We start from the raw sequence: 23,633 nt of genomic DNA, 5'->3' as shown, positions 1-23,633 counted from the left end.
ATTTTAATTTTGCGGTTCATGTAATATTCCTATCAGATAGCACTGGTCTATCTCAATTGTTGGCTTCTGTAAATAATTTCATTACCTATGCAAATTAAACTGCTGGGTACAGAGCATCTGATCAATGTTTGATAAATATTAAACATACTGCCAAGGAATCTGATAGCTGGGAGTAAAGAGGTAATTCTTCTTTCTCTTTAGTCAGTAACTACAGATTTCTTTGTAAATATTTATAGCCCAAGAGTGACTAACATATTAGAAAGCCAAATTTTATCTTGAATAAATCATGGGAATTTGTCAGAGCTAATGCCATGGAGATTAAGGATTAATTTTCATTATGTGGGATATAGCGTAGGATCAACCACCTTGACCAAAATGAAATTGAGTTTTAGAGTCTTAAAACAGTTCTGATTCCTCCCCCTGAATTCCTCATGTAAAATCCCCACTCTCCTAAAAATTATTTGATACTAATAAAATCACCCACAGAATCGGGTTACCTGATTTAGGAACTTGCATTAGAAAATGTAGACATCAAAAATTAAAACTGAGAGGTGAGCTGTTAAGACCCAGAAGGGAGCACCGAGGTGAGGGAGTGTGTGTATCTGTGATGTCTGAGCCACCTTCTCCTCCCCTTGCTCACCATGTCACAAACACTTGCTCTTTACCCCAGGGAGTCAGCAGGTGCTGAAGGTAACCAGGGAAATGTGCTTTAGTTTCTACTAGCCCAAATGCAGAAAGACGTTAGCTGTCTGAGAGGAGGTGACAGATGATTAGGTGGCTGCCAATGATTTCACTCTCACAAAGCTTCCCGTTTTCATATTCAATTGTATGAGTATTTCAGGAAATAGAATTTCTGGGTTAAAAGAACATATACTTTAAATTGTTATAGAGGTAATACTGATATAGTCCTATTGCTCTCTGGAAGACTAGAACAATTTATACTCCCAGCAGTGGTGTATGGCAGTGTCTATTCAAGCCCTCTTCAACCTTTTTAATTTGCGCCAATTTGATGGGTGCAGAGTGATGCCAACTTAATTTTTGGTTCCCTAATTTTTTTTTTACCAGTTCACATGTTTCCAGGCTTTGCATTTCTTCTTGGGAAAGCACATGATCATATCCTTTGCCACTTCTCTTTTGGGTTGTCTCTTCAGAGATTTGTATAAATTATTTCTTTCTTCTAGGCTATTTGTCTTTGTTTATGGTAATTTTTAACAAATGGAAATTCTTGTGTAATATGACTCAATCTTTTAAGGTTCTTCTGATCTACACCTTGTTTATCTCTGCATCTTTACAAAATTATAAAAATATTCTTACAGTTTTTATTTTTATATTTGGAACTTGAATATATCCAGAACTTATTTTTGTGCATTGTATTTGGCAGGGTCCCAGTTTTTCCCCCCCAAAACAGATAGTCTATTGTCCCCAAACTACTTAGGAAAAGTCATCCCTTCTACACTGAATTAAAATACTACCTTTATCATGTACTAAATCGACATGTTCTAGAGTATAATTAGGAAAATCCCAATAACCATGTCTAATCACTTTGGACCAAAATATATTGCTCTTTAAGAATACACAAAATCGGGCCTCCCCGGTGGCACAGCGGTTGAGCGCTGGGTTGCGAAGCTACCCGCAGCCTCTGCAGCACCGGTTCAATCCCCGGCCACTGGGTGAGGGTCCCACATGGCCCGCAGATCTCTCCTGCCACCCGCAGCTCCCCTCAGCAGTGTATTTCATCAAGTCTGCCTGTTCTGTTCCCCGCTCTTGTGAATTCTCTCACCCTCCCGTGCTTCTGACTGTACCCAGTGCTTGTATAAATAAATAAATAAATCTTTAAAAAAAAAAAAAAAGAATACACAAAATCAATTTATAATAGTATCACATCATCTTAAATTCAAAAGTCTGTAAACAAAGTAGCACATAATATTTACTGCTTACTAAGATGTAGTACCTCTGGATGTGCTATCAAACACTGCAGGGAAGTGACTTAAAAAATAAAACCCTTTATTCCTAAAAGTATTAACTAATTATAAATACCAAATAGCCTAAAGAATAAAATCAGTTTTATTTAAATAGTTACTTCTTTCCAAATATAAAACCCACCATTACCTCTACCTGAGAAGACTGAGCAGCTGGCTCTGGCCCTTGACCAGCAGGGAGACCTTTTCACTACTTCCAGAGTCTAAGCAGTTTGGGCAAAAGCAAACCATTCACACTAGCATGCAGTACTACTTCTCCAAAAGCAGGAATTCCAAACACTATATAATATGCATATATAGTGATTTGGGATACCAGGGCAGAATAATCTTAGTGTCTAAGATAACAACAATATTAGTAACTTGCTTTGACAGATTCTGGTGTAACCATGAATGGGTTTCAAGTATCTAGCAAAACCTACTTGAGAGACTTGTCACACACTATCTCCTTAATTACATACTATCATGGTCCTCTGAGCTCTGTTCAGTTCCACTATTTTCAATTCCTATACTACTACCACACTGCTTTAATTATGATAGCTTTGAAGTATCTTTCCATATCTAGTGTAACAATTCACCTTTGTATCATTCTTTTTCAAAAATGTCTTAGCTATCTTTAATTAAACACTTACCCTTCAAATGAAATTTAGAATCAGTTTGTTAAAATCTATAAAAAGTCCCATGGACAGATACCATATACTCCAGGTGATAAAAGTTAACATCACCAATAATTGCACAAATCAACATCACATGCAATGAGATGAACACCTAATACCCAAAATGCATAAGCTGAATGTAATCATGAGAAAACATGAGACAAACCCAAACCAAAGGACAATGTCACTAATCTGCACTGCTGAAAAATCAAGTCAAGGCTAAAGATACATGACAACTAAAACAGCCACACCTCAAAGATGTTGCAGGTTCCATTCTAGCAAGTAGCAAATTGTTTAGTTTTAAGTGCATATAAAAGTATATAAAATTCACACTATAAAGCATGCAATAACTAGTATTATGTCTAACAATCAATGTACATTCCTTAATTTTAAAATATTTTATTGCTGGGGCCTCCCTGGTGGCACAAGGGGTTAAGCACCACACTATGAAGCAATTCGCAGCCTTTGCACAATGAGTTCAATCCCCAGCCGGCCAGGGAGAAACCCACATTGTGCAGCAGACTTCTCCTGTCTCGCCCACTGCTCCCGTCAGCAGTGTATTTCAGTCAGTCTGCCTGTTCTGTTCCCTGCTCTGTCTCTGGTGAATCCTCTCACCTTCCACACCTCTGGCCTGTACCCCTGCTCTTGTATGCATAAATAAATAAATCTTTAAAAAAAAAAAAGGAATATAGTATTACATGCAGAGTGATGTTCTCCTTTTCTAACGTCTTTCATTGTGAAAGATAAAACAGGTATGGAATGTGCATAACTTAAAAAAAAGTTTCAACAAACTAGGAATGTATGTAATGTCCCCTTTTGTTTACATCCTCTCCCACCTACCTCCTTTACTTCCGGAGGAAACCTCATTCCTGATTTTTATGGCAATTATAAAACTTGCTTTTTTTATGGTTTTATTATATCTAGGGCTACATCTCTAAACAGTACTCTCTATTTTTGGCCTAGTCTTGAAGTGTATTTGCATGAAATGACAGAGCATGTATTCTTTCTGGGCACCGTCATTCATAATATGTTTCTGATTCACCCTTACTGGAGGATACAGGTGGCCTGTCCATTTCCATTGCCCAGTGGTATCTCTTTGTATGAATACATACCACAGTTTGTTTGCTCATCTATGCTGCATGAATGGGCATTTGGGTTGTTTCACATTAATGGAGTGTAACGCTATTATAAACATTTTGATACGTGCACAGGAGCACAGGAGCCCACAATTGTTGGTTATAAATCTAGAAACAGTTTCTGAGTCATAATGTATGGAAATTTTTAGAGATAAAGCCAAACTGTTTACAAACCACTTCATAGTGGCATTGTCAGTCTTTTAAATTTAGCAGTTCCTGGGGCTTTGTAGACATACCTTATTGTGGTTTTGATGTATGCATTTTGCTAACTAATGAGGTTGAAAACCTTTTCATATTTTTAGACAAATGAATTTTTCAATTTGGGAAGTCTCTGCTCAGGCCTTTTATACATTTTTCTATTAAGATGTCTATCTTTTTCTTACTGGCTTGTCCAAATTCATTATGTATGCTTGAGATAATGATCTCTACTTTTCAACTTGTATATTTCCATGTTATTTGCATTTTTTTTAAGATTTATTTCATTTTTTATACAAGAACCAGGGTACAAGCCAGAAGTGCGGGAGGGTGAGAGGATTCACCGGAGACAGAGAGGGAACAGAACAGGAAGACTGATGAAATACACTGCTGAGGGGAAACAGGAGAGGTCTGCTTCGCCATGTGGGATTCTCGCAGGCTGGCTGGGATCAAACCTGTGCTGCAGAGGCTGCAGACAGCTCCACAGTGCAGCGTTTAACCTCCTGCGGCACCAGGGAGGCCCTTATTTGCAATTTTTTAAATAAGCACATATTAGACCCAAAAATTATAAAACAATTAAAAGATCTTCAGCAATTTTACTTTCTCCCTACCCTCAATCTGAATGTTACGGAATGTTACACAAATACATAAATACATACAAACACATACTTACATATAATTCTTCTGTATTTTTAGAAATTTTTTCTGAACAATTATATTAGGCTTCACAGTCCCTTTTTTTAGACATTGCTCTTAAATTTTACTCGTTTCTTTGTAATCTATTGCTTCTTATACTCAAACCTTACTTCACTGCATTTGTTTTTCATTTTAGTGGAACTCTCTCTTCAAGTAATTTTCAAAAAAGGCAGAGGCTGGTTGTCATAAACTTTCAAAGTTCTGATTTATTCTGACCCCTACGTAAACATTAGTGAGGCTGGGTACACAGAGTTCTGTGTTCAAATTAGTTTTCCCTCAGAACAATGAAGGCACTTACAGCAAACTATGTTGCAGATGAGAAATCCAGTATCAGTCTGGTTCTTCATCTTAAATCTTCCTATGTAATCTATTTCCTACCTCAGGATTCATAATCAATTCAGAAATGTCCAGAGAGATGCTTTTTCATTTGTTTTTGCATTTTCCCTGCTTGTTCTTTGGTGGGCCCATTGTACTTGAAAACTTAAGTCTACCCGAGACAGAGAAAGTCTCTATCTTAAAATGGATAATTTATGTGACTCTAAAAAAACATATTGGATCACATAGAACTATCATTAAATATCAATTTTCCTCATGTACTTATTCTTTTGTCTTCTTACTTCATGGTCTGTGTATTTTCTCCACTTTATCCTCATAAATGGTCTTATATGTGTCTAATATTTAACATTTCCAACTGTGTTCTTATTTTAGCAATCAAATCTTCAATATAGAATTCCTTATCATTTATTTTTCTGCACTGTTTTGCTTTTTATTTATGGATCCAATTCATTCTTGACTCTGAGGAAACCTCCTATAATCAAAACTTCCTGAAAGTCCATTTGTCTTCCTTAGTATTTGTTTCTAACAACCCTGATCAGTTGTTAATTTGTTCAACTTAGTCATCTCTCAAATCTAGTTTCCCGCAAATGTCTGGTGGACCATGACAACCTATTCATATTAATAAAAGAAAGTCTACATTGATTAATAATTATCAGAGATATGGATTTCCTCAACAATTGTACTACTTTCGCTCCAAACTTAATGGATTAACTGTGGATCTCTGCAGGTAAGAGGCACAATGACAAACAAGCTTCCCTAATAAATGGAGAAAAAAGGACTTTTTTTTGCCAAAATAAGGGGGGGGTGTCCTTTTAATGTACATCAAACCTTGATGGAGCTTCCTTTCTTTCCCTCCCCTCACCCTACTTTCCTCTTCCAATCTATTGTGAGGGACCATTACCTAAAGTTCTGCTTTGTGCTCAAGTTCACTTTCCAATACCACTCAACCCCACTTTCCAATACCACTCAACCCTTCCCAAACCAAATCCACTACTTTGCTTAAAAAGCTGCTCTCATAGCTTCATCCAGGGAACTCATGCCATTACCAGAGTTCTTTATACGCGCAGTCCTCCACTCTACCAGCTGAGCCACTGCAGGGACCCAGGGTATTTTACATGAAGGGAGGGAGAGGAGCAGGGGAAACAAATGTCTGGAGTACCTTAATTATTTGCTCTCATGTTCCTTCTTCCCTACCCTGCTCTCTCCTCTCTATTTGCTGATTCTTAGAGGTTCAGGAAAGCGGCCCTCCTAAAATAATCTCTGATTTCTAGCATGCAGCAGAGCTTCTATTTTGGATTATTCTGTTCTGGTTTCTCAATAAAGATAATCCAACTGCTTTCTATTACCCCTGGAATTCCTCAAATTTTTTAGCATTGTAACAATAATGATGGCAGCTAACATCAGTTCAACGTTGGCTAAACACAAACACATTTCTAAATGCTTTACACATATTATCTCTCTTGATTCCTACAATAACCCTGGATAAAGACAGGTACTAGCATCATCATCCTAATTTTATGGGAGAGGAAACTGGGACAAAAAAAAGATAGAAAGAACTTGCCTATAATCACACATTAGGTAAATGTGGAGACTGGACTCAGATGTAGGTAATCTGACTTCAAAGATTCCCTTTTTCTATTTTTTAATACAATTATGATTATATCTTATGACTGTCATTTTCATTTATATCTGAGAAGTATGGGAAAGTAAATGGGTGTGTTTGGTTCATCATTCTGTAATGAAAATCCATTGTTTTTACTACACCAGTATTGTAATCACATCATACTTTTAATTGATAAACTATCTTTTAGAGAAGATACAAAATCTAGTGAAACAGCTCTCCTGACACCTGTGACTATGGCTTTGCAAAACAGCGAGGTAACTCTCCTTACCCACCCGTGACTATGCAGGTGCTTCTTTTTTTCCTTTCCCTAATAACGCTGTCTTTTTAAAAAGTTTAAAAAAAAAAAAAAAAAAAAAAAAGGTCCCCCTGGTGGCGCAAGGGGCTAAGATGCAACCTATGAAGCTATCCGCAGCCACTGCAGCAGGAGTCGATCCCTGGCCAGGGAGCTACCCACATGGCGCAGCAAACCTCTCCTGACTCGCCTGCTGCTCCCGTCAGCAGTGTATTTCAGTCAGTCTGCCTGTTCTGCTCTCCACCCTGTCTCTGCTGAATACTCTCACCTCCTGCATCTCTGGCCTGTACTCTAGTTCTTGCATGAATAAATATATAAATCTTTTTTTAAAAAAGTTTTAAAAAATCTAGTGAAAGAAGCTAGTGGCAAGAAAACGAGCTCTATGAAACTGTTCAATCAGAATCAGCAGGGGTAATGTATAGGATTCCTGAAATGAGAGGCTTGAAAGTGGCAATTTCACAAGTATAGATAAGTTTTTTTTTATCTAAGAAAAGCATTTTCATATTCTCAGCAACTCATTACTGTCACCATGATCAGAGAAAAATTTTAGTCCCATCCTATTCCCTGACAGCATCCTTTTTAATAATTTGATTCAATTCAAATTATTAAATTTGGTACATATAATATACCTACATACAATATACCTACGATGTGCACTGTACTACAAACTGAAGATAAAGAAAGGAAAGGCACTGTCCCACCATCCCTGCCCTTACAGAGCTTACAGTCTAATGGAAGACAGGGACCAGTAAACAAGAGACTACAGTGTGCTAAGTGCTGGCACAGGTAGGTATAGAGAGGGTTCCGTCAGAACAAGGAGACAGGACTGCTAAGGAAGTAACCCAGGAAATAACTCTTAGACTAAATGTTCAAGGATATACTATTGTTTCGAGGAGTTTACCCTGCATTTATCATTTACTCCCTCAAATCTGCCCCTCTAGTCACCTACATAACACCTGGTAAAGAGTGCCAAGGCCCATACAGAAAACTAGGAGCTTCTTGACTTTTTCCACCTCCTCTTCAATTAGTCATCAAGTCTCACAGAATTCCACTCCCTCATCTTTCAAATCAATTCCCTGCTCTCTGGTCCTGCTACAATTAATTTAGTTTTAGCCTCCATCATTGCTCACCTTGATCACTGTAATAACATTATACTGGTATTTCAATTAAATCTCTTCACTAGTTAAAAAAAATAAGCAAACTGATCCAGAAAACTCCACGAGCATGATGTGCCACTGGCTCTAGCCCCCCTTCACTCTTTCCCACTATGTGGAAGATCCTACACCATGCTCTATTTTGCCTAATCGCCTTTACTCAAGCTGCTTGGTCCTCATGGCTTGTGATGCTCCATTTCTCCCTTACCAACACCTGCTCAGCCTTGAAGCACATCCCTTCTGAAAAGTCACCTTGATGGCAACTCCTCTCTCTCCCTCCTGCCTACAATCTGGGGCAACTACCTCTTTGCTGTGCACCCCTGCCATACTACCTCACCAGGGCACTCATCACAAAGAATTAAATTTGAAATATTCTATAACTGTCTGTTAACCTAGTTCTTTATTCTCTAGATCACTGAGCTAGCACCGTGCCTGTTCTATGATAGGCAATCAAGAATATTGAAAGAACAAAAGAATGAACTAACGAACTAAAGAAAGAAGATAGTTACATCTGAAAGCTCATGAGGTAACCAAAGGAGATAATGGAGAGGACAGAGGGAACACTGGAGCATACCCACCTTAGTAGGTGGAGAGAAAGAAGCTAGTGGAGGAAACAGAATGAACAATTAAAGAGGTAGGAAGAAAACAACTAGAATTGTACAGTAAAGTAATCCAAAAGAAGAGAAAAATTTAAGAAGGTGCAGGTGGTCAACAGCATCAAACACTACACAAACAAGTCAAAGAAGGTGAGGACTAAGACCAGGTCGCTGACAGGCAGTCACTGGATGTGGATATTGCCCGTGCTGAGTTTACAATGCCTTCCTCAGCAGTCTCAAGGACCATCTTTCTCAGCCATTGTGAGGCAATTTAGGGTCAATAAAATAACCAGTGGTAGAAAACTTACCTGTGCTAATTTCCTTGTTCCACATTAGGAAATTGAGAAACAGAAAACATACAAGAGAAAATAAAATCCCACCACCTAAGTATAATGTTATTTCACTACTTCCTTTGACTTTTATATCTGTATATAATTGACATTATATTAAATTCTATAACCTAATTATTTCTTAATTATATTAAGTCAACCCAAGTTAGCTTTCTCGTTGTAAATCAATAAATTAGTATCCTAATTTATAAAAAAGAAAAAGTGTTAAAGAATTAGATGTGCCTATTTGGCAACATGTGCACATTTTTCTGTCACATAACACAATTTTTAAAATTACCTCTGAATTTATAACAATAAAATTATTTATTCAAAAAGGTACCCACCCTAAGTATCTTTTCTTGACCCATTTAGGTTTCATCTTACTCTTTTCAACAACTGGAGTTCAACTGTTTAAAGTAGGTTAGCCACTAGGTATAGACACATCTATAGGAGCTGCGGGATAAAAAGCTGCCTCTTTTTATAATTTCTTTAGTCAAAATTAAATACACTGGCTTATAAATTATTTAATAAAGTTTAAATCACAACAATAAACATGCTTATGTGATAATCTGTTTTATCTAGAAAAATAGTGTGAACTAGAATTTTCAATTCTCTTCTGAGATTTTCTTTTTTAGTATAGACTATGTTTTAGAAGGAATTCAGCATTTCTAAAAGTAAGATTTACTAGGTCAAAGAATGTGAACATTTTTAAGGCTTTTGATACATATTGCCAAATTGAATCCAGAAAAATGGTGTAAAATTTCTACTTCCTTCTACTATGAGCCTCATTTCCCCATTACTCTTGCCAATGCTGAGTATTCTTATTTTTTAGTCTTTGTCAACCCAATAGGTGAAAATAATCTTATTATCTTAATTGTCATGTTTGCAACAAGAGTGAAAATAAATATTTGTGCATTTATTGAGCTTTCACTTTTATGAATTGATTATTCATGTTCTTTTACCTATTTTTCTAGTGGGCATTTACTTTTAAACTATTGATTTATAATAACTCTTTATATATGATATTAACTATTTGTTGCAAATATTTCTTTCCTTAGTCTCCCTCCTTATCTTTTTATTTTTGGTTTTTAACATGAAGTTTTTAATTATATAGTCACATAAACTAATTTTTATTTCTTTCTTAGAATCATATTTAGAAAATTCTTTCCCACATCTGTCTCTTATAAATTATTCAAAGTTCTTCCTAACAGGGTTACAGAGGAATAATATGGATAACAGTGAAATTTCTTTCAACCATCTAATACACATTAAGTGACTTTAACTTCCTAAAACTTACAATTCCACAACTGGTCAATATGAAACATAGGTTTAAAATTTAGCTCTAGATCTTTCTTATTACAATTTTAGCTGTTTAGACAATTTTTCAAAACCAAACTTTTGAGTTTAGAAAATTCATTCAAAGTTCCCTTTAACCCATATGAAGTACAGATCTCTTGCTAGTTATCACCCACCTCTCAAAAACCTGTTAGGGATCCTTATGATGGGACAGGACTGAATGAAGCGCCTCCTAACTGGGTCCCATCGTATTTTCTTCTTACCTGTTACCACAATTATCAGCAATAAGTCAGACACATACAACACATGGCAAATAATACAGTTACTGTAGTTATAAAGACAGAAAAACAGGAAACAAAACAATACTTGAATACAGAAAGAAGTGATGTAAAGTAGCATTTAACCCTGTTTTGGAAGTCAAAACAAAATTAAATTAGTATATAAGCAGTGATGAAGGTTTTCAACAATTATCCCCAAAAGAATATGAACAATTGTGTGCACCATTGTTGAAATTCTGGTTCAAAAGCACAAGCATTCAATAATCACCAATGCCATCTTGTGGCAAAAATTCACCACGAGTATTTCAAACAGATTAGAGATTATGACATTTTTAAAAGTCAGTGAATGTCAAAAAAGGAGCTCTGACTAAAATTAACTTGGCATAACATAGGCTCCTGTTCTCATCCAAATTTGGGTATCATTGTTTTATCAGTGATACGGTTAGCACCAGGCACAATTCTTAAAATATGAAATAATCTAATCTATCTTGCTATAATTAAAATGTTATGGTAACTGGTAGCAACCAAATAAAACAAACATTTAATATCCTGGCACTTCCATGCAAGTTGGGAATGCAGTGAGGATTTACCTGCCTTTTAATTTGCCAGGAAGCAAATTAGCTCCACACTGACCCCAACTCACACTTGTTTTCTTATAAAAGGTAAGAAAAATGCAAAGCATTATATATAGAACTGCTAAGTGAGACAATTTTGTCTCTTCCCAAAGTTTTGATAGCTCCCAAAGATAGCTCTTATTGACAATAAAAACAATTAACATTTGTATAGTATTTAAAGTTTACAAAGAGCTTCCACACATTATTACCTCATTTGGTTCTCACCACAATCCCGTGTGGATGCAAGTCATTTCATTAAGCACCTGTTTTGCTTTGAGCCCTAAGCCAGGCTCTAGGGTTGCAAAAGGGTAAGACTGCTACCCACAAGAGCACATGGTCATTTGAGAAAGGCAGATGTCTAATTAATAATTGCATTACAGCTAAGTAAATGCTGTAAAAACACTCTGAGGAAGATATTATGATCTTAATTTTACAAGGAAGCTTAAGAAATTAAAGGAAAATTAAATGACTTAATGCCAAAGCCAGGATTCAAAAGCCTGGACTTTGTGAATTTAAAGCCTGCCACCTTTCTACTGCACCACACTTACCCTATCTCAAATTCCTTAGAAAGTAAGTTGGTTTTGGTTTTGGCAATTGGAAATATATTGATAGTCATCAGCAAGACCTGCTTACTGTAGTACTGGCACATAAAGATACACAAATTCTGTATAATGAAATAGCATTACCTACACTTGTGTACTTAATATTTTGGAGAAGACAGACTTGTAGGAAAGGGGTAGAATTATATATCTTACAAAAGGACTTATCTTTTAATCCTCTAAACCTTTTAAATCAGTAGTTCCCAAATGCTGAACTACAGGCCTCTGTCTAGGCTAAGGTGAAGGTTCACCAGTCCAACACAAAAGAGAAAAATATGGACATGGCAGTGAGTTTTTCAAAAAATTAATAATGTGCTCCATTTAAGTCCTGTCCTTTTTTTCAGAGATCTGAAATTTTGTTATTATTCTTTATTTAATGAGATAAAGTGATAGAAACAGTAGCTGATACTCTTTTCTTGGAGAGAGAAAATTTGCAAGCCTATGTATATCCCATATATATACATATACATATATACATATGCACATATACATATATATTCATATACATATATATATTTAATATAGGTTTATGACATCTAAGTCTGTAGAATAACAGTTTTAAGTCAATACAATATTTGTTGATGACTCGTAAGTCCAACACTGTAAACCACACTGTCAAAGGATACATAAAATATATAAGAAACTTCCCTTGCCCTCAAGAAGCTTATATTCTAATTAGGTAGACAAGACAGACACATAAACAATTAGATAGCAATACAAGACAGAATATAACAGGTGATTAGCTTAAAATTTGACATTTTTATGTATCAAAAGCATTAAAATGTACATACCCTTTGACCCAGCTATTCCACTTCTAGGAACTTATTCCTAAAGAAACAATCATAGATGCATGGAAAGATGTATAGACAAAGATACTATGATATTATTTATAATGGCAAAAAACTGGAAACACTTTCAATGTCCAATGATAGGGAGATGGTTAAATAAGTATGCCAAATAAACATACACATCCTACATATAATATCCTACATACCAATAAAAAGTATATACAAGAATATTTACTAATATGAGAAAATATTCACAATATATTGCAAATGAAAAAAGGAAGGTACAAAATAGTACTAGAATATACCATTTTAGTCAAGAAAAACATGTTTGTATATATTCATGAAAAATACCAGGATAGACATCAAATTTTAATTGTGGTTATCTTTGACTGGTTATTAGAGTGAATTTTGTTTTTTTCGCCTTAGTGCTGGTCTTTATTTTCCAAGCTTTCACTGAGTAGGCATTACTTTTGGACTGGAAGAAAAACAATACCACATTACTACAAATTTTTTAAATTATATAAATACTGTAAAGAAAAATACCAAAGTATCAACAGTGCTTATAATTGGGGTTGGGGGTTATCACTCTTTTTCTGTTATCAAAAATTACATGACATTTTATAATGGAAAAATATAAAACAAATTTAGAGTAACACTGAGGTAATAACAATGAATATTATTGAACCCAGGTTGATTTAAAAATCATTTTTTAATATTTTCTCAGACCTCTGTCAAAGATGTTTAGCCTGACTGTCTCACAACAAACAACATAAGTCTGTCACAGGTATAGGTTAATGCTGACTCTGTGAATTGTTATTCATATAATGCAGGCGCTGATTTCAGAACCCATATTTTCTTCCTTCACCCAAAAAGCAGAAAAAAGAGAAACCAGTAACACAGTCAATATATGCCTTCCTAATTTCATATAAATGCATTCTGATATTTTGTTTACTGATGCTTTTATTTTTACATATCCAAAACCACCCATCTTCATTTGTGATTGCTTCTATTCTTCAAAACAAAAACAAAAAACAATTTCTTCAATGAATTTATCAATATTCTATTTTTTGCTAGACTTTAAAATATCATCCTTTTATTAAGTTTATTTCACTATAAATATGACACAGTCATTGACTGAATCCAGATGGTAGGCTGGGCATAATATGAGCAAGTTTCTCTTCCTCCTAAGTCTGGCAACTACTTAAAATCATTTTTTAAAATCTTTAATCAAAAGAAGAAAAATTACCTTAGTGGACTAAGACCATGAGAAATAATTGAAAGATGAAAAGCTGATAGAATCAGCTTAAAAAAGAAACTATAGTCCCATATACTCAAGAGTAGAGGGCTGTTGCAAGTGGTCGTCAGAGAAAACCAAGCCCAGAGGTGGAAGACAGCAGGAAGAACTGAAACAATTTACAGTGTGACTGGTAGGGCAGCATAAAATTTATAAAGCAGATGAATCTTTCTCACCCATTCTCATCTTTGGGTCAAACTTTATAGAACAGACGTATTTGCTCCCAAATGGGAAAAGTCACATCAAACACAAAAGGTGCCACTCCCAGGTAGGAACAACGAGTATAAGCACTTGAATTAGAAAGGCACTGTTCAGAGCCCTGTGTAGATATTAACTTCCAAGCAGATGAGGGCATAGTCACACCAAAGAAGGCTGGAGATTGCTACATCGCATCTTGTTGCACATTCCATCCCTAGTTAATATGAGTGGAGACCTGCTGCATTAATAGATACAAGATTCACAGGAAGGCTAATAAGGACTCTCAAATAAAGATGAACACAAAATTTAGACTCAAACATGAACGAGAGAGGCATTAGTGTAACAGACAGAAGAACCTACACGCAAAAAGAGTTAACAAGTTAAACAGAATTAAGACTTTAAATTAAATACAATTAACATCCTCAGAGATATGTACGATAATACATTTATTTTAAAAAGAAATCAACTTGAGATCTTAGAAATCAAATTTCGGTAACTGCACTAAAAAATTGAATAGGTTAAGAATGAAAAATGTAAACAGTTTAAGAGCAAATTAAATTAGTAATCTGAAAGAGGGAGTCAAGAAATTTACCAGAATAATGTATAGAAGGAAAAAGTAAAAAGTAGTTTTTAAAGTTAAGATATAAAGATAACTGAGCAAACTATCAAAATTCCAATTAACTTTTCCTGCAGGAATGGACAAACTAATGCTAACCTTCACATGAAAATGCAAGAAATCCACAACACTAAACAACCTTGAACCTTGAAAAAGAACTAAGTTGAAAGACTCAAGACTCACATTTATTGATTTCAAAACTGACTATCCCGTATTCAAAAGAGTGTAGTCCTGCCATAAGGAAGGAATAGAATTGAGAGTTCACAAGCAAACCCATGTATCTATAATAAGAGATGGAAAGTCTCACTCTGAGAACCTAAAGATACGTTGGAAGTCAGTCCCCTCTGATTTTCTTAAAATCACAAAGATTAGTCACACTTGTTGCAAAAAAGCAAAACAAAATGGAATACCTGGTTTGATTTTTATCAAAATGGATTATCACCACACACCAGTCAGAATGAGTAAAATTAAAAAGTGAATATTGGCAGAAATACAGAGAAACTGGATCACTCACACACTGCTGGTGGGACTATAAAATAGTATAGCCACTCTGGAAAAGAGTACAGCAATTTCTACAGAACTAATTTTGTTATTCCCACACAATCCAGCAATTACAGTGTTGGGTAATTTATACCAGAGAAATGACAACTTATGTTGACACAAATACCTGTAAGTAAATGTTCATAGTAGCTTTACTCATAATAGGCAAGTGAATGGTTAAACTGACTACAGTATAACCATACCATGTATACTACTAAGTATCAGTGAACTATTGATGTGTGTAACAACTCGGATGGTTCTCAAAGGAGTGCTAAATGAAAAAAGTCAGTGTCAAAAGATGAAATATTGTATGATTCCATTTACTGCAAAATTCTGTTTGCTCATTCTTGAAATGACAAAATTTTAGAGACAGAGAACAGATTAATGGTCACCAGCAGTTCACAGGGGAGCTGACTGGGACTATAAGAGGTGACATGAGGAAGCCTTGTGATGGATCTGTTCTTTTTCTTGCCTAGGTCATCACACACATCCACATGTGATAAAATTGGATAGAACTTAATACGCTCACATACACTTACAGTAATCTTAGTCACAATTTGATACCCAAATATGTGTCTAACAGAGGCATCTGACAAATACTTGTTCAGTGAAGGAATGACTGAATATGAAGGCAGTGACTCTCACCCAAAGGTACTCTCCCAATCCCTCAAAGAAGTTGCCACAAGGAACATACTGCCCCTCATTAAGAAGCAAAATTATAGTAGGTCATTGTAACTAATGGAATAACTGCTATTTCCCATCCTTTAGGTTTTTAGGAGTTAAAAAAAAATGGCTGAGAACAACTGTGTTGCAACTTGAACATGCAAATAACTTTAAAGGTCTTCAAGCTAGGATGTGAGCTTTAGGGAGTTATAATATTAAGGTAAATGCCCCAGACATCAGATCTGTTATATCTTTTGTCTTTATACCCCATGTTTATTATTACTATATTTCAAACATTCTGTTTTCATATGTATCTTTAAAAATCAACACAAATATTTTTGCACTAAAATAAATGGCAAATGAAAATTGCTGCTTCTTACCCCTTCTCTGTTGCTTGCCATTTCTGTTGTTCATTAAAAGTTCCCTAGAGTTTTCTGTTTTCTTTCATTTCAGTCTCATCTCTTCTGAGACTACCCCTCTGACATTGGTAGAAAAAAGTAAGGCTATGACAGATTTCTATCCTTCTATAAAAGTTAAGGTAATCACAGCACATTGCAATGTCATTCTTCAAAGTATGCTTCAAATACTTTATTTTTATTTTAAAATAAAGTATTACTTCATTTTAAAGTTGGTTGAGGAGTTTTGCCTTTGGAGCAGAGAAGGTAGAAAGGAGGAGTTGTGTTGGGTTCAAGCAGTTCCAAAAGGCACATGTGACCCTGAAACCAGCGTTCACAGTGGCTGCAGCCTCAGCTATACTCCCCTTTCTTAGAAAGGGTAAAAAAAGAAAATGTGTTTTACAGAATAAAATTAATCAAAAAGTATTACCATTAATAGACCTGCATTAATTTAAATCAGAATCTAACAAACAACTATCTTAGGAAGACTCATGATTTAAAAAAGCATCATCATATTCTTTTGCATTAACTTTTTAAAATCAATTTGTCAGTTGTTTCCACATCTGTGTAATTTGGGGGCTACATTTTTACTCCTCCGTGTGTGCACATGCTTCACTCATGCCCCCCCCAAACTTCCTGTGTTGATGTCCTATCTCTTTCCTTCTCCCACCCCCTTCTCACCCCATGTGCTGTTCCCTGAGGTAACTAGTATATTTTTCACTGGGTCTAGGAATTTTTTGCTGTGCTTTGCCAGTATATGTTTCTTGGTTATTTATATTCCACAGTTAAGTGAAACCATCTGACATCTGTTTCACTTCTTTCTGACTTATTTCACTTAGCATAATCATTTCAAGGTCCATCCATTTTGTCTCAAAAGGCACTATTTCATCTTTTTAAATAGCTGAGTAGTATTCCATTGAGTATATACCCCACAATTTCTTTATCAAGTCATCTATCAGGGCACTTAGGCTGGTTCCATGACTTGGCAATAGTGAAAAGTGCTGCTATGAATACAGGAGTACATACGTCTTTTTATAACAGTGCTTTCACTTTTTTTTTGCTAAATATACTCTTTTATTATTATTATTTTTTAATAGAGGCATGTTAGTTATTTATTTATTTGTTTGTTTGTTTTATACATGCACTGGGTACAGTCAGAAGCGCGGGAGGGTGAGAGAATTCACCAGAGCCAGAGCGGGGAACAGAGCAGGCAGAGGACCAAAGTACACTGCTGAGGGGAGCAGCGGGCGGCAGGAGGTCTGCGCGCCATGTGGGACCCTCCTCAGGTGGCCGGGGAGCACCCGGGGATCGAACCGGCGCTGCGGAGGCTGAGGGCAGCTTCGCAGCCCGGCGCTCAACCGCTACGCCACCAGGGGAGGCCCTGCTAAATATACTCTTAATGTCTATAAATGGCCGCCAAAACTTTGAAATGAATTTTGTAAGAAAGCCCCCACTTCTGGGCTAGTTTAATCCTTTGATAGGAAGAATTAATTATAATTACACTATAAGCTATATTTATACTAACTGGTCTCCAAAACTTGTAATTCTGCAGTTCTCAATGGAATCAGAAATACCCCAAGAATTTTAGAACTTACCTAGTGCAACAGTTCCTGAGATGCTAGGCTAGCTAATTTGCCGTAAGCTTGTTAAAAAGAATGATTATAAAACCAAAAAGCAGATTACCAGGCCCATCCCAGTACGTCTGGCATATTAACTTCAGTAGGAAATTTTAAAAAATTATTGGTTTTCTTCCCAGAAAATATGCACATCTAGTCACAATATTATATATGATATAATCCCCTGAAAGACTATTCACAGGCTCATAAATTGATGGACCCCAGATTAAAAACATAAAAAAGAATTTAGAAGCAGAATGTTCTAATTGTTTTCAAAAGGGTAGTTAAGTGGAAAAAGGACTAGATTTATTCCACATTCCGCCACAAGAAACAACCATGAGGAACTCATAGAAGTTGCAGCTGAATTTAAGGAACTCTTTCTAATAATTAGAGCCAATAAATCATCTCACTGCTCTCTTCACAGAGTAATGGGCAGCCCATTAATCTAGGAGGTTGAAATTAAGTAGACCTCTTTAAGACAGAGGTTAAAAAGAAGATTAGGACTAACTTCTAAAGGATTCCCATATTTGAAGGCAAAGGTAGTGCAAAATAACTTTTTCAATTTTAACACTTTATGATTCTAAGAAGTCTCAGAAGAGGGGGAAATGAAAAAGGAATAAGACAAAAAGTCAATTTAAAAATATTTTTAGCAGATGGGGTATAGACACAGGTAGTTTGGTGGAGAGAAAAAAAGAGAAGGAAATTCCACAACTCAACATACTCTGTATGTACTGTTAGCTACTTCAGGATTACACAGCTAAACAGATGAAATTCTAAGATACAATGAATTAATTTTTCTCACTTAGTGATATTCCTCCCCAAATTAGCCTCTCTCTCACCCTTTTTCTGTAACTCTTTCACCTTTAGACAGACAAAGAAAAAAAGGATCCCTGGTGAAAATTCTTATTTCAGCTTACAAAAAAAGTTTTTTAAACCTCTTATAGGCTGTTTTCAGTGTTCAAAATAATAAGAATAACAATAATAAAAAACTCCAGTGCCTATATTTGTGCTCTGTGGTGTATCTGCCAATGTGTCTGTCTTAACTACAATCAGTGAATCTGTGAACACTGCCTCCTTTCTTTTTATCTCCAGCAAAAATTTTATTTAAAGAACAGTGATATTAGAAAGCATCCGATAACTCTAAATTAGCCAAATCAGTTTCTTTACTAGCAAAGAAATATGCAAATCCTGATTATACTGAAGTAAAATTTTACAGTAATAACACACTTAAAAGTCATACTACATTATTTGGTCTTTTCTTGCTTCTGGATTTTTTGCACTCTAAGTTGAATATCCACAGAGTAACCTCTCTCCCCAAAAAAATGAGAAAGAGAGAGGGAGAGAGAGAAGATGAATGTACAAGGCGAAGAGACACAATGTGAAAACAGATTTTTAAATCAATACATTTGACAATGCCTGATGAACCAAAATTTTGCAACCTTCCTCTAAGGATCACCAAAAATGAGCTCACTTTTTTCTCTTCCCTACCACCATCCCTTGTAGCCCCTTGTCCGATTCCCTACCTCTCCCTCTGAACCTGAGAGTCCTCACGGTGTTCACTGAACTTGTCCTACATTACCAAATTGTCTGCTATTACTATAACTACTACACTTAATTCTCTTAAACTCCCTCAATTTTATTGAAAATGGCTACATATCAGCCTTTCTTATGGATGACTAGTACTCCATAGTGTGGCTATACCATGTCCTCTTGATCCAAACATCCATCGATGAGCTTCCGTGTCCTAGCTATTATGTCCTAGCTATTGTATACAATGCTTCCTTGAACACTGTAGAACAAATGGATTTTTGTGTTGATGGTTTCATACTTTTGACACATGCTCAAGAGTGGGCTTTGCTGGGTCATATAGTATTTCCATTTTTAGATATTTAAGGTAAATCTAGATTACTTTCCATAGTGGCTATACCAATTGATAGTCCCACCAAAAGACAGTTCCTCTTTCTCTGAATCCTCTCTAACACTTGTTGGGGGTATTTACAATACATGCTATTCTCACAGGTTTGAGCTGGCATCTCATTGTATTTTTAACCTGCCTTTTTCTCATTGGAAGAAATGATAGAAATTTTTTCTTATGTCTGCTAGCTTTCTGGATATCCTCTTTGGTGAATTATCTGTTCATATCTGCTGCCCATTTATTAATTGGGCTGTTTGTTCTTTTTATAGTTGAATTGTGTGACCTTTTTATATATTTTGTATATTAATCTCTTAACAATTACACAATATGTGAATATTTTCTCCCATTCAATGGATGCCTTTTTAATCATCTTGTATTTCTTTCATTATATGAAAGCTTTTTAACTTGAGGTAGTCCCCAATTGTTTATTTTTGCTTTTATTTCCTTTACCACAGGCGTCAAAACATCGCTTATCATTGATGCCATGGAATATATCACTCATGTTTTCTCGGATGTATTCTATTCCATTTGGAGTTTATTTTTGTGTATGAGGTTAGTGAATGATCCAAACTTATTCTTTCAGATGTAGCTGTCCAAATTCCCCAGCAAAGGTGAAAAATTCTTTGGAAACACAGGTCCCTGGGCCTCCCTGGTGGTGCAAGGGGTTAAGACGCAAGCTATGAAGCTCGCCGCAGCCACTGCAGCATGGGTTCAATCCCCAGCTAGGGAGCTACCCACATAGCACAGCAGACCTCTCCTGACTTGCCTTCTGCTCTCCTCAGCAGTGTATTTCAGTCGATCTGCCTGTTCTGATCCCCACTCTGTCTCTGCTGAATCCTTTCACCCCCCACAACTCTAGCCTGTACCCCAGCTCTTGTATGCATTAATAAATCTTAAAAAAAAAAGAAAAGAAAGAAAAAGAAACACAGGCCCCGCCCTATTTCTGCAGGTGAAACTGAAGAACAAAAGAGAAAGAAATTTGCAATTTCTAACAATTATATGCTGTATCTAGAAATGTCATTTATTTATTTTGCTAGTCTGTTCCTTGATTAAAACTAGAAAAATAATTTTGAACATGAGTGAAAACCATTCTTTATGTACTCATTTTCTCTTCTCTCAGGTTACCATTTTCTGTTGGCAAATGCAATGTCTGCTAAGAACATACCCAGACGTGACCAAAGGCAATAAAATCTTGTGTTGCACTAAATCTGACCAAAAGCAATAAATATTTACTAAATAATAAACTTCAGTCTGATATTTTAAAAACTTTTTAAAAGCCTAATATATTAAAAAGAGCTATTTTGAAAAACTATGCAACAAGCAGAGGTCAACATAAATATCTTAAATGCAAAACTAAGAAATATCAAATATGAACTGCCAAAGACATGATTTCTAGTAAGACATTTGCATGTAGCATTTCATTCAGATATAACAGCTATTCAGAAATAAAAATTTTGAAAGATAATATTTCATAAGAAAACTTGCCTTAAAGCATTTTTTTTCTATTAAGAAAGGTAAATTTTAGATTTAGAATCATAAGCAAGCAGGGACCTCCCTGGTGGCACAAGGGGTTAAGCACTGCACTATGAAGGAATCTGTAGCCTCTGCACAATGAGTTCAATCCCCAGCAGGCCAAGGAGCAACCATGGCACAAGTAGACCTCTCCTGTCTCACCCACTGCTCCCCTCAGCAGTGCACTTTGATCAATCTGCCTGTTCTGTTCCCCATTCTGTCTCTGGTGAATTCTCTCACCCCCCACATCTCTGGCCTGTACCCCAGCTCTTGTATGCATAAATAATCTTTTAAAAAAATCATCACCAAGCAGAAAAATATTTATTTAGTTTTAAGAAGTAATTTTACTCCCTGAATGGTTTTCTCAATGTTTTACCTTATATATAACACATGTATATAAAGCTAAATATATGTTTACCTCCTAAAGTGCCAATGTTGGAGAACACATTAGAAATTTCATATTCCTGTATCAGTTCTGTGTATTTGTCTACATTAAGGAATCTGTTTTATGTGCCATCAAGATAATTGTGGGTTGGTGTTTGATCAATTATACATCTGATTCAAACTGAGTTGATAATTTGTTGATGAAACCATATGGCAGGAGCTACCATGGGTAAAAAAGGAAATAACTCAAGAATGTACATTCAACTCCACAGACTATTTATCTCAAGGACTATTTCTTGCTAGTCATCATACCTCTAATTTCACTGTCTAGACTCATAGACAACTCAATGTTTTCATCGTAGATAAGACTTGGAGCACATTTATTGATACATAACAAATACAATAACACGAGACTAGGCTGGATTCTAAATATAGTAGGAAGTCATGAAATGCTTTTGATCTGGGAGCAACAGAATCATAGCTACACTTTAGGAAAATTAATCTTGTGTAAGTATCTAAGATGGAATAGGGGCAGAAGACTGGTGACGTAGAAAGGGTCAAAAAAAAAATAGGGCAAAAAAGAAAGATGGACAAGACTGTGACCAAGGAATCAGGGGTGAAGGTGAACAAAAGGAAGGAATCTAATGTGATTCCCAGGTTTCTGGCTTGAGTCACTAAATTGATGACGTAGCTATTCAATTAGGGAGGATAAGAAACACAGTAAGAACAGGTTTGGCAGGAAAGGTGATGAAAGTGGTTTTGGGCATGTTGAATTAAAGGTACTCATCAATCAATTGGGTAGCAACACATGGTAGCCATTAACAAACAGGCCAGGCAAAGAGGTCTTGGCTAGAGTCAGATTTGGGTGTTGTCAGGAAAACATAAGAGTAAGAAGGGAAAACAAATATATAACCAAGATATAATCTTGGGTAGCAACTAAGGGAGAGATAAAGGAAAGCTAATGAGTTCAAGGGATAAAAGGAGAACGAAGAGCTCTTCAGGAATACAGACTTTGTCTAATTACTGTGTATTCCCAGGCTCTACTACAGAAGGTAGCCAAAATCAAAATCTACAGAAGTTGGGTAGGATGAAAACTAAAAGGTATCTAATGAACTTAGCCATTAGAAAGTTATTACCTTAGTCAAAGCACTTGAGTAGAACAATGAAGGCAGAAGTGAGACTGCAACAGATTCAATAGGGAAAAAAAAGAAGAAATTAAAATAAATATTCTTTCTGAAAGCTTGTCTGTGAAGGACAGAAGTAAAATATGACATCAACTAGGAAAAAAAAAACCTAAAAGTTTATTCATATAATAAATTGAGGAGAAATCTCAATTCTACCTGGTAAAATAACAGAAAATATAAAGAAATGTTTATAAGTAAAACATTTAAATACAGAACAGTTTTAAAGAATCCCAAGTTGTTACTAGTAATATGCTAATTATATAATATTAAATAAAACATAATTTATTGATAAGGAACTAAAAGTAATATATCAAAATATTGTTATAAGTGAAATTGCTATAGATGATTTTCACCTTGTTTTAAATTTTCAATATTTTCCAAATGTTAACAATGAGTTTATATTCCTTTTATAGTGGTGGTAGGAGGTAGGAGATGGTAAGTTTTACCAAAAATAATGATGATTGAAAGGGAGGAAAAGACTTAAGAAATTCTAGCTCAAGGAAGACAGATAATGGAAAGAGATGAAATATGAAGAGGGAAAAAAAGAAACAGAGGGAAAAAATAAAACCAGCATGAAAATGAACCCTTCACTGGAAGCACCACAAAGCAGCATAACAGTGCTGAAGTGTAGTAAGGGACATAGATGGCAGGATTGAGAAAGAAAGCAAGACATAAAAGAAGACTGAAAATGATAAAACATTATTGAAAGAATTTGGGAAGATCTAAACAAATAGAAAAACATCCCGTGTAC

At 35.6% G+C, this 23,633-nt stretch overlaps 1 protein-coding gene across 2 annotated transcripts in view; it reads right to left on the bottom strand.

Moving 5' to 3' along the window:
- Positions 1 to 23,633, bottom strand: part of KLHDC10 (kelch domain containing 10) — a gene marked incomplete at both ends in the record, with an annotated part of 44,235 nt that overhangs the window by 11,994 nt on the left and 8,608 nt on the right. Inside the window, one exon of one of the 2 annotated variants that reach the window (XM_084230953.1) lies at positions 10,463 to 10,549. The exons of the other annotated variant lie outside the window; for it this stretch is intronic. Coding sequence (XP_084087079.1) covers positions 10,463 to 10,549 — 87 coding nt within the window. The remainder of the gene's footprint in view (positions 1 to 10,462; positions 10,550 to 23,633) is intronic. 2 annotated transcript variants of the gene reach the window in all.

This window comes from Talpa europaea (genome assembly GCF_964194135.1).
Source record: "Talpa europaea genome assembly, chromosome: 3".
Taxonomy (NCBI): Eukaryota; Metazoa; Chordata; class Mammalia; order Eulipotyphla; family Talpidae; genus Talpa; species Talpa europaea.
The sequence above is the reverse complement of the archived record's forward strand: the minus strand, read 5'-3'. Positions and strand labels throughout refer to the sequence as shown.